At 40.8% G+C, this 10,352-nt stretch overlaps 2 protein-coding genes across 8 annotated transcripts in view; both read left to right on the top strand.

The window, feature by feature from the left end:
* Nucleotides 1-620: 620 nt before the first annotated feature.
* Nucleotides 621-8,893, top strand: LOC102294869 (CD226 antigen). 5 transcript variants are annotated; one of them, XM_042224259.1, is made up of 8 exons: nt 621-823; nt 1,571-1,906; nt 3,676-4,020; nt 4,723-4,800; nt 5,151-5,252; nt 5,850-5,887; nt 5,957-6,163; nt 6,738-8,893. In XM_042224259.1, the coding sequence occupies exons 2-8, from the start codon at nt 1,819-1,821 to the stop codon at nt 6,891-6,893; spliced, it is 1,014 nt and encodes a 337-aa protein (XP_042080193.1). In that variant the 5' UTR covers nt 621-823; nt 1,571-1,818; the 3' UTR covers nt 6,894-8,893. The 5 variants fall into 5 exon arrangements, with proteins under 5 accessions (XP_042080193.1, XP_042080194.1, XP_042080191.1 ...); XM_042224257.1 differs by having other exon boundaries at nt 623-823; nt 4,720-4,800; nt 6,738-8,892; XM_042224261.1 differs by having other exon boundaries at nt 631-823; nt 4,720-4,800; nt 5,957-6,115; nt 6,738-8,889.
* A 640-nt stretch (nt 8,894-9,533) lies between these two features.
* LOC102295791 overlaps nt 9,534-10,352 on the top strand; it is a 17,553-nt gene continuing 16,734 nt past the window's right edge. For 2 of the 3 annotated variants that reach the window (XM_005930901.3, XM_005930900.3), the window contains exon 1: nt 9,538-9,750. In XM_005930901.3, the coding sequence (XP_005930963.1) occupies nt 9,711-9,750 (40 nt within the window). In that variant the 5' untranslated portion in view covers nt 9,538-9,710. Of the gene's footprint in view, nt 9,751-10,352 lie in introns of all 3 variants that reach the window. The other variant, XM_014336410.2, reaches the window with a different exon arrangement.

The following is a 10,352-nucleotide window of genomic DNA, read 5'->3' as shown; positions in this document are numbered from 1 at the left end:
TGAGAATAAAATAATTCTCCATGTAAAAACAGCACAGATATTAACTGTTCCCTCAGTGCTGTTGAGCAATAAGTTTGTGAGACTTGGTCAGTGTTGACGTTCAGCTTCCTTTTCTGCCACGAGCTGACCTCAGACTCAGTGAGATCGCATCAACAGGAAGTCGAGCTGTTGCAGCTGTTATAGACAAAAAACAGCCTCAATGCAACTTTTTGAAATGGACAAGAATGATCCTCTATCCTGGGTCTTTGTGCTGGATGTCATGTTAGCTGTGAGTAATATTTAAGTCTCATTTGTATGTCCTGTCAAAATGAAACTAAGTTAATTAAATAAGGAATTATCTAATAAAAATATGAACACAAGATTCCAAAGATCTTTAATGAAGGTCGGACAGATTTACAACCTCAGAGTCAGCAGATACTGAAATGCTGTGAAGTCTCAAGAACAATATGCACAAATAACAATGACACTTATGATCATTTAAGAGTTTTAATATTAGAAGAAGACTAAATGAATTTTAGCTGAGGTGGAAGAATCAGCTGGACACATCATCACATTTTAAATTAGTGATGTGAATTCTGGTTTCAGGGATAAATGTAAATGTAAAGGTGCATGAATGAGCAGGAAGCCCTGCAGCAGACTCACAGACGGATGCAGAGGGGAGGAGTGTAGAGGTACTGTGGTGTTTGGAGGAGGGACTCCTTCAGTTACAGAAGTGAGGCGTCACAAGTTCCTGGTTTCCAGTGAAGAAGAAGAGAGGCAGCAGTGAACCATCAGAGCCTCATCATGAAAGTCCGTCACACTCTGATCTGCTTCTTCTTCCTTTGTGAGTACATTCACTTGTTCTTTCTGTCACTCTCCTTCTTCAACATGTTTCTGTTGTTAAACATGATGATCAGAGTCAGCTATGAGTCACTTTCATGGACGCTTCTTCCATTCAAACTGCTTTTATTCATGATTTCATGGATGTGTTTGTGGCCAGTATGGACAGAAGAAACCATCACAGTGAGACATTCATGGACATGTTGCTTCAGGACTTGATAACATGTGAAACCATCGTTTCAAGCACAGCTCATTACAAGTGTTTGTTACTTCCTCAGAATAAACCGGACAGTCAGTAAAATAAAGGGAACAAACTCAGCCTGCTGCCTTCAGAGTTTATCGACTTGGCTGAACTTTAATTTGACTAAACTAAGAAAATCTGCCTGCAAACATTTTGTTCCTGATAACTCAGGTGAAACAGAATAAACTGCCTCACATCCTGCAGCCAAATATAAAACTGTGCGTCATCGCCTAAAACCAAAGTGTGAATAACTCAGTGATGTTAAACTTTTAGTTTCCTCTTGATCACAAACAGTTTAGTGTCAGAGCTCTAACAGGACTGAATGTGGATCTTTGTTCTGATCAATGAGGAGAGAAAAGTGAAACAGAAGCTGATGTTTAAACTCTGAGCTCTCAGTGTTTCACATTCAGACTTTAGTCTCAGTGTGTCTGTGTGTGGATGCTGTGATCAGACTGCAGCTTCTTACAGGAAGTACAAACAGTAACTGTTGATGGTTCATGTTTCCAACAGCTCTGCAAGAGGGAAACCCTGAAGTCAACGACAACAAAAACATTTCATTTGGACTCGTTGGAGGAAATCTTACAGCTGGATTCAGATTTACTGCTGGAACATGGAAAATATTCTGCAGAGGAGAATGTGAAGGAGAAAACATCCTTATTAATACAACAGATGAGAAGCATCAACATCAAAGATACAGCACTGAATAAAAAACAGAAAAATATGCTCCTACTTTGTCTGTGAGCATCACACAGCTGATCATGTCTGATGCTGGACAGTACAGCTGTGCTGTGGCTGAATCTCCATCATCAGTTTCATACAAACAGTTTGAAGTTGTTGTTGCTGAAGGTGAGTTTCAGTCTAAACTGTGCAAATGTTGATTTCTCTGTTTTGTCTCTGAAAGTCTGAAGAAAAGTTTTATAAAACGGAGTTTTTTACTTAAACTTTTTATCAGTTTTCACAGTCAGTGACTCTCTGAACAAACTTCTCTTTACTGAACTGTTTCTTTAACTCTAGTCATGTATATAAACTATGGAAAAGAACATTCGTGCCATAATGTCCATCATGTCAGGATGATGTGAGTGAGTCGTGCTGCACAGAACAGAGCAGACACATTTATTTCATCAGAAGCTGTGGTGGAGGGTTGTGGGCAGGAGACACTAACAGCTCTATATGAGATCGGCTAATATGATATCTGAGGTCTCGTCTAAGTGATCAGCTGATCTGCTTTCTGTGGTTGAGCTGGACGTCATGAGCATGAACTAAACTGTGTTCAGTTTCTGAGTCTGAAAATGGAAATCAAAGGTTTGTGTGTAAATTAGAATTTATCTGTTTGATCCATGTTTGTATTGCACAGGATTCACTGAGGCGTTCTTAACCTCACACTATTCTCATGTTGCTGGATTAAATTTGAGGCTCTGCTCTGTTGGCACAGTGAGTCCTGGTTCATGGTTTCAGTGATGATGTTGGGTTTCTGATTCCTCTGATCACCTGCACAGGAACTGAAGCGTTCAGGGTTAAAGCCTGAGTTTCCTAAACCACAGTCCTGTGTGGACTCACTGAACCTGACATCAACATTAGCATGAAGCTTTTCACCAGCTCGCTAAGTTAACCCCTTCGTTGCCAGTGTGTTCACATGAAAGAGGCGGGAGCAACATCTGACCAATCAGAAACATGGAGACATCAGAGCAGCTGATTTTAAGAAGGAAGATAAAACTATAAAGAGGTTAAACACACACAGTAATACAGACTAAAGTAAACTGTGTTAAAGGCCTGAATGAACGCTGCCATCGGTAAGACTGTGAACGAGCTACTGGATTAATAAAGTTTAGGTTTTTGAAGTGATCAGTGTCTCAGCTCATTAAAACACAGAGAATCTGATGGATCATAATCAGCATTTCATTAAATTCATGTTTAAAAGAAAGGTTTAGTTTTTACTCTTTCAAATGCACCTCTTGTTAGAGTTGTGTGCAAATCTGATGTGAGGTCATCGAACAGCTGCTTGTTTTAGGATCAGATACTTTGATTATGAAACAATAAAACTGCAATAGAAAAAAGAATCAGGGAATAAATTTGTATTTAATAATTAATATTCCTCCAGGCATCAACAGGGAGAAGCAAAGACATTAAACACCACCATCTGCTCTCAGAGGTCTCGGTTCCAGAGGTCTGATTGGACAGTAGGTTGTGGTTTCCTGGTGATCTGTGATCTGGAACATAACTCTGGAGCAGATTAGCTTAGCATATATATTAGCACAGTGATGTAAACGGGTAATAAGTGAACCAGCTTCATATTAAAAAACACGATTAACCCTGAAGTTACGTGGACAAGATTAAATCCTGCTTTGTACAGTAAACACAGTAAAACCTCCAGAGTGACACTAGCAGAGTGTCTGCATGTGTCACTGTTTTATGATGATGTTGTGATGATGGCACGAGGAGGTCGGGCTGAAGCTGAAGAATTCACTTCAAATCAATGTTGAATTCACTGTTCCAGCCACAGACTGGTTGAACTGGGCAGCTCCCAGTGTAACTGTGGGTCAAACTGGAGTTATTGTGATCAGACTGCATCATCTTCAGCACTGATTGTAACTACTGATCGTTTGTCTCTTTAACAGCACTGCTGGATGGAAACGATGATCAGCTGAAACACTTTGATAAAGAAACTGGAAGCTCTCTCACAGTCGGATGTTCCTTTAATCAGGCTGGAGGACAAAAGTTCTTCTGCAGGGGAGAATGTGGAGAGCATGAGGTTCTTCTTCAAACCTATGGTGAAGATGATTTCAAAGACAGATACAGAATTGGATTTAGAGGAACGTCAGAGGATAAATATAAAGGAGGAGGAATTCTGTATGTGACGATCACACAGCTGACTGAGTCTGACTCAGGACCGTACAGATGTTCTCTGAATCCAGCTGCTGGTCAAGGTTCATTCAGAGACTTTGAGATCAACGTCACAGATGGTGAGTTTTCCCTAAATATGTTTTTAATGTTGCTAATTCAGTCATTGATAGCTGCTGCTGTGTCAGATTACCAGACATGTTAGCTTACAGCCATACTGTAGCTAATGATTTGCACTTTTTCTGGAACTAAAATCTAATTTGACAGTTTTTCTCCAGCAGTATCAAAACTTGATGCTATTTTAAAATCTGAATTTCAGAATCTTTCTTTACACTTTTATCCCAGATGTCAGATACTGCAGATCTATGAGACGCTGCTGGTGTCTCACCTTTAAGAATGAGGTGTTCTTTGACTTTTCATTTCCAAACTGGCTGCAGGAGGACTGATGTGTCCTTTTTGTTAAAGTGCTACAACATCAGGAGATGGGAAAGGTCACAACGTTTGAAGACAGCAGTCTGTGTCCACTCTGAGGGACTTTTGTGTTTGTTTCTTGGTTTCATGCACTGGTTTGGACGCATATTAATGGTTGGCTATAGTACAGAAGAATATTAGGGTGGTTAAAATACACCCAGCATGTTGAGCAATGATACCTGCCTACTGTGACGTCAAAGATGTGATGTGACAAACATCCTTACTTGCAGTGAGAGACACACTTTGACACACAGTGATGTGTGACTCTGAGTATGTGAGCGGGCTGCTTTTTCTCTGCTTTTAAATAAGAACCACATCTAAACCAAACTTCACTCTCTGACCTGTTTCAGCAGTCGTCCAATCAGCCTCCCCACCTTCACTCACCACTGAGCAGCCCAAGAAAACATCTGAAGGCACCACTGTGTCCACAGGTTTTTAAAGATCCACATCTACACACAATCACTGTGGAATTTATATCTAAGAATTTCATTAATTTAAAATATTTAATAAAAACTTTCCTCAAATGTTGATGGTTTGGTTTAAAATCCACCGCTGTGGTCTACAGAGATAAACTTAAAGATGTGCTGTTGTCCAAACACTGAGACTGTTTAACACAGTAATACAAAAGCAACTCTCCAACTTACCCTGAGTCTGAATGTAAAGGTTCATACTGGTAAACACTCACCTCACAGGCCTCATATTACTAACATGACAGAGAAAATATTGATTATCTGTTGTATCAGGAGGTGTGAGTGTAAACTAACGTCCGAATCTGCTGCAGATGGTTTGCCGTCTGTGGGTCTGACTGTGGCTGTCATCATCATCATCGTCATCCTTTTATCAGTGTCTGTGCTGATATTCTGCAAGAAAAGATCTGCAAAGAGTGAGGCAACAGGAAACACACACACACATGCACAGACGCGCACACATGAACGAGCACACAGACAGACACACTCACACACACACAGACAAACACTCACACACACACACACAGAGACAAACACTCACACACACGCACACACATGAACGCGCACACAGAGAGAGACACACACACATGCACAGACACACTCACAGAGAGAGACAAGAAGAAGATGAACTTTATTGGTCCCCTTGGGGAAAATCGCTCTCTGCATTTAACCCATTCACTCAGTGAAGCAGTGGGCAGCCATTGGGCGCCCGGGGAGCAGTGTGTAGGGACGGTACCTTGCTCAGGGGTACCTCAGGGTAGCTGTTCAGGGGAATCGAACCCTCGACCTTCCGATCATGGGGCCACCACTCTACCTACTGAGCTATCCCTGCCCAAACACACACAGGCAGTGTGTGTCTAAGATGTCTTGAGTTGTGTGTAACACTCACTGCAGCCGCTGTAACAGGCCGCCATGTTTAACTGCATCACCTGACTTCCTGTTGTTTTCAGGACACACACACCTGTCCTCTCTCCTCACCTGCACTGGTTCAAACTCACTGATGTGTTTTTCAGGTCATCCTGTGGAAACAGAGTACGATGCTGTCACAGAGGTGAGCTTCACGAACTCTGACATCATCAGTTTGACGTTACAGGATGTGAAGTTTTTTCTTCTCCTGCAGACCAACAACGCCGTGTATGAGGAAATCAGAGATGAGGGCGGACAGAAAGGAGCCGCTCCTGTGGAAATCAGTTCAGTTTATGCTTTGGCCAAATACAACAACACGCCTGAAACCACCGATGATTACAGCGTGATCACTGCAGCCACGCCTGAGCACAGCGTAAGGAAAACGCTGGACAGAACGAAGCAAAACTGTAATCTGGGAAAGGTTTTGTGTCTGGGACATTTTTCCTTTGTGTCGTTCATATTGTTGACTTCTACTGTCTGTTGTGATGTGTCACATTTAGCTGCATCAACTCGTGCTGATCTCGCCTCCTGAGCCAAAACCAACTCACAGTTTCCCAGACTGCAGAACCCCTGGCTTTGTCTTCACTAAACTCTCTGTAACTTTGCTCTGTTTCACTGCAGCATCGGTCTTTGCACAGATCATGTTCATGTTGATTCCTGGTTTTATGTGTACGCCAGAAGATTTTGAAAGTTCTTATAAAAGTAAAAGAAAATTGGGCGAGGAAAAAAAAATCGTCTTATTTTTCCAGACACAATAACATCTGCTGTAATATTTACAGCTCTGATGAAGCCTCACAAGTGTTTATTTTAATACTACACACAGTTTGTAATTGCAGAGAAATACTCTTCATTCTGGGCGTGTTGTTTCCAAACAGCAACCTGAGAAAGACCCCTGGGGTTTAACAGGCTAGCTTCAGGAAACAACATGAACATATTAATAAAAAAATATTCCAGTAAAAACAATAAAATCTCTGTTTTTTGTTTTTGTTTTTCAGGCTGAGGACGACTCGAGCAAACTCACCAAATCTGAGCTGAATAGTTCAAAAGCAGACGTGGACTCTCCCAGCAGCACCTCGCCTGAGCCTCAGGGAGACGCAGGCTCTGACCCGAGCGCCTCTCTGGAAAATCCACTGTATTCTACTGCAGACTAGCTTCTGTTCTGCTGATGGCATATTTTCTCCTGCAGGGTTCAAAATGAAGTCGTTCTCTCACAAAATGTGAGATTCTTTTAATTCAACGATGTGACAGTTTGAGGGAAACAGTTGAATACAGGGAGAGTTTTGACTTTCTGACACACGAGCTTTAACCATGGGAAGAAATTCTGCTGCTGGCTGAAGTAACCAAACTGAAAACTTGGTTAAAGTTTCATATTTTACACGTTCATGCTTTACACTCTCATCCCTACATGAGTTTGTTTTTCTTTACACTTAGCCAGAAGTAAACCGTTAAGAGTACAGACTGCACATTTTACTGAGCTAAAGCTAATAACTGTTTATTCATTTTATGAATAAATGCTGATTGTTTTTAAGTGAAGTGGGGAGTGTTATTGGCAGAATGACCTCATTCACATGAGGTCATAATAAGGATTTGTTGTGTGAGCATCTTTGCTTACCAACCATGTTCACTATTACATGTTTCATGCTAATGTTCTTTAAAGCTAATGTATTTATTTATTTTAAATTGCTCTGCAGAGTAGCTGTCAAATAAATGTTGAACTCATGGTATGTTTCTTTTTGCATTTATAAAATCTTCCTATTTTATAAATAGTGTGAGATTGTAAACATCTGTTTCAGGCAGCAGCAAACACAGGAAGTCAGTAAGTTTGCATAAGATCTGTTCTTCATGCTGTTGACTGAAATTACCCTGGGAAACATTTACATACGTGATGATTGATGCCACCACTGTCATGTTTTCAGTCTGATTAGTAGAGAAGGACAGTAGGACAGATAAGGACAGCAGAGCGCTGTATGAGCATCTCAGCAAAGACCTTCATCCTGTGACGCAGACGCAGGCTGTGAAGTCTGTGTTGGTAACAGAAGCTTCACAGGTATTTCAGGGGTTGTTCTGTCAGTTTGCTAATGAAAGGTAACTGTGAGAGGCTTTGGGACGAGAGCAGCTGGAAGCTGGATGAATCTGCTTTGATTCAGCTATTGATCATTTTCATTTCATTTTATTAGTTTCTCGCTGTTTAAATTAATTCATACTCATTAATTTTAGGGCAGTTTGCAACCCCAGTTCCAAGAAAGGTTCAAAGTTGTGTAAAAATTGAACCAAAAATGAATTTAACAATCTGCAAATATTTCATTCACAATAGAGCACAGAAAATATATCAAATGTTTAAACTAAGAACAGGTCATTTCAAGAAAAAAGAGAAAGAACAAAGAATAAAAAAGGAAAATAAACCCAGGCCTGCTTTAGTAAGTTCCTTATTTTGCTTCTGCATTACAGTGTTTAAAACTAATACTGTGTAATGTTTTATTACAGTTTTATTACAGTTTCTAGTTAAATAAATCAAACACTGGTGATTGGTCAGAAAAAGCTCATTCAACAACTCACCGGACTCCAGCAGCTGTTTGCAGAGCCAGCTGTTCTGGAAATGAGGAAAAGAGGAGGAGCAGGTGAGGAAGAGGAGGAGCTGATGCTCACTCTCAGATTTGGTGGATCAGCGGCTCTGCTTCCAAAATGTGCATCGCCCTCTGACACACTGAGACACATAATCACACACTTTCTCACGGAGCTAAAAACAAATTCATTGTTGTGACAAAGTGACTCAGACCGTGTGTGTTTCTACAGGCCGTACACTTAAAGTCATGCATGCTTTGGGTTTGATGTCAGGTATAAACACGCTCTCTGTGCACATGCACGGACATGAGAGTAAGTAACTGTAACCATGGTTACAGGGCGCCGTCCTTTGTCCATCATGATTCCTAATAAACGATTTCAGGTCATTATTCCTATTCTGTGCTTGGAAACAGTTTCCGTCGTGAAAGTGAGGCAACGACGTCCATAATCCAAGCAGAACAAGCTCGTCACACCACGTGCTCTGTCATCCCCAACTTTAACTGAGTGCATTTTCTCAATGCCAGGAGGGGGCGCCGTGGCTCACAAAACCACCCAGAAGTTGACACAATGCATGTTGACATTTGGAATAAAGTACTGTACATAAAAGAGTCATTCCTACTGCCCTTCTTATACAGTACAGACATCTCTGCAGTGGGTCAGAAACACTGTTCCAGTTCTGTCCTGATGATTTTGCTTCAGCTTTGCCGGCCTCGTCGTCTCTACGTGTTCAAGCTTTAAGTAAAACAGCAAACGCAACACTGATGTTTGGCTGTCATCTATTTTCTTTCACTCTCTCTCTATAGTGCATGGTGTGTATTATTACTGGCATTGTTACTTTTTCCATCACACAGGAAAAACATGAAAACTAATCCTGCATTTTAGTGCATTTTTGTGTCATTTCCATTTTGTTCCCACAGTTTGAACATCCTGTAGCAGCATTTGGTGACTTTTTACCTCTTATGCCATGAAATAGTTCATTAATATTTAGTTTTTCTGCAATCTGTTATTTATTAAATATGTAATAATCACCTTAAAACTTTGGTTTTAGGTAGTTTCTCGGCACATGGTGACTGCATTATTTTATTATCATAACAGAAGGAGACGATGAGGCACCAAAAAAGGGGGACGGAGTTAATCCCAGTTTAAACAGAACCATTATGGCCCAGTAGATGCTGAAACTATGAGAGTGGGGATGGATACATGTCAGGTGAACATAATGTTGCACCTGACTCAAATTTGTTTTAACAGGAAGTTGAGCTGTTGCAACTGTTTCAGACAAATGAGGAGTGTAGAGGTGCTGTGGTGTTTGGAGGAGGGACTCCTTCAGTTACAGAAGTGAGGCGTCACAAGTTCCTGGTTTCCAGTGAAGAAGAAGAGAGGCAGCAGTGAACCATCAGAGCCTCATCATGAAAGTCCGTCACACTCTGATCTGCTTCTTCTTCCTTTGTGAGTACATTCACTTGTTCTTTCTGTCACTCTCCTTCTTCAACATGTTTCTGTTGTTAAACATGATGATCAGAGTCAGCTATGAGTCACTTTCATGGACGCTTCTTCCATTCAAACTGCTTTTATTCATGATTTCATGGATGTGTTTGTGGCCAGTATGGACAGAAGAAACCATCACAGTGAGACATTCATGGACATGTTGCTTCAGGACTTGATAACATGTGAAACCATCGTTTCAAACACAGCTCATTACAAGTGTTTGTTACTTCCTCAGAATAAACTGGACAGTCAGTAAAATGTGGATGTGATACAGTACAATGGTGCAAACCTCTTCCTGTTCAGCCTCTTGGAGCAGAAAATAAAGAAAAATTGCAGAAGTTAAAAAGTGTGTGCAAATTCTAGTAGATTAAAGGACAGTAAAATGTTTTTATCTCTGTGCAGTTTGAAGAGTTGAATGAAAGAGCTGTAACAGAACTCAATGTAGATCTGGAAAAGAAATAAATAAAAAGTAAATAGTGAAATAGAAACGTCACCCTGCATCCTCAGCTCTTAATATTTGTGATCATGAAGCTGGGTTAAGCAGAGAGGTGATGATCAGTGAC

Source organism: Haplochromis burtoni, unplaced genomic scaffold (genome assembly GCF_018398535.1).
Source record: "Haplochromis burtoni strain Fernald_Lab_line unplaced genomic scaffold, NCSU_Asbu1 Contig_133, whole genome shotgun sequence".
Classification (NCBI taxonomy): Eukaryota; Metazoa; Chordata; class Actinopteri; order Cichliformes; family Cichlidae; genus Haplochromis; species Haplochromis burtoni.
The sequence above is the reverse complement of the archived record's forward strand: the minus strand, read 5'-3'. Positions and strand labels throughout refer to the sequence as shown.